Source organism: Cyprinodon variegatus, unplaced genomic scaffold (assembly GCF_000732505.1).
Source record: "Cyprinodon variegatus isolate N-32 unplaced genomic scaffold, C_variegatus-1.0 Scaffold1039, whole genome shotgun sequence".
NCBI lineage: Eukaryota > Metazoa > Chordata > Actinopteri > Cyprinodontiformes > Cyprinodontidae > Cyprinodon > Cyprinodon variegatus.
In genome coordinates, this window is record NW_015151492.1 from 214,613 (window position 1) to 215,930 (window position 1,318).

The 1,318-nt window shown below is 40.2% G+C and overlaps 1 protein-coding gene across 1 annotated transcript in view; it reads left to right on the forward strand.

Annotated features, from left to right (window-relative positions):
• clcn6 (chloride channel, voltage-sensitive 6) overlaps window positions 1-1,318 on the forward strand; it is a 31,917-nt gene that overhangs the window by 13,969 nt on the left and 16,630 nt on the right. Inside the window, exon 15 of the mRNA XM_015399695.1 lies at window positions 210-363. Within this exon, the coding sequence (XP_015255181.1) occupies window positions 210-363 (154 nt within the window). The remainder of the gene's footprint in view (window positions 1-209; window positions 364-1,318) is intronic.

A 1,318-nucleotide genomic window follows, 5' to 3' on the forward strand; every position in this document is an offset into this window, starting at 1 on the left:
GCAGTCAGCCTCGCTGCAGGCAGTCAGCCTCGCTGCAGGCAGTCAGCCTCGCTGCACGCAGTCAGCCTCGCTGCACGCAGTTAACCTAGCCTTGGTGGCCGCCACTGATCTGCAGGATAGAAATAAAAACGGAAACAGTTATTAATGAAGAAGTTGATCTAAGTGAATAAAAATGACCTGGATGGCTCCTCTCTGCATCATCCTGACAGGAACCTTCAGCCCGGCCACTCTGTCCATCTTCTTCCTGCTCTACTTCCTGTTGGCCTGTTGGACGTACGGCGTCTCTGTCCCCAGCGGGCTCTTCGTCCCGTCTCTGCTGTGCGGCGCGGCGTTCGGACGTCTGGTGGCAAACATCCTCAAAGTGTAAGAAAGAAAAAACGCCCAGAGGTTTATATGAAAAGTTTTCATCTTTAGAATATAAATCAGAGGATCTGCAGACTGAACCTTTGGATCAAGATCCTGATGCAGATGAGTTTGGTTTGATAAAAGGAAGCAAACATTCATTAAGATCAGAGAATAAGAAATATTGCTTCAATCAGCTGGATCCGTAGAAATCAGGCCTACAACTAACAGCTGCATCAATAATTACTCAGCAATCCTTCTATGATTAATCAGCAAATTAAATGATTGATTGATTGTCTTGATTTAACAAAAATCAGGCTTCTGTTCCCATGACAACTAACGTTTAAAACATTAATCAGAGTATTTAGGGTATATTTAGATAAATAAAATAACAATACAAACTTGATAACTTTTTTATTATAACCAAAGTATATATTTTTTTTATTGTAAGTATAATATTAAGAAAGTGGCCTTTAAACGAGCCTCATAAGCCAATTAAAGCAGCTCCTTCACTCACTTTCTGCATTATTCAGCAGTTTTTCTGTCATTAGTCTGGAGGTTTTTATGGAAAATAAATTAAGTCGTCTTTTATGAAAGAGAGAGGAAGCCATAATTTGGTGACATGAATTCAAAATAAAATGCCCGCCTCGTTAAAAAAAGAAACAGGTGGAGTTTTATGATGCAGGATCTACTGTTTTTTTGCGTTGGACTCAGGCGCTCATCCAGCCTGTAGAGCCGCCATGTTTCCTGTTAAACGCTCTCAGACTCTTTCATGTTTCTGACTGGTTTCAATGGTGTCAGTGAAGAATGAAGGATTATTAAGCAAACTGATCCCGAAATATTGGCTGAAACAATCAGATTCATTCATTATTTCAAGAATTGTTGTTTACAGCGAGGCTAGAAGCTTGAATCTAGAAGCTTGAATCTAGAAGCTTGAATCTAGAAGCTTGAATCTAGAAGCTTGAATCTAGAAGCT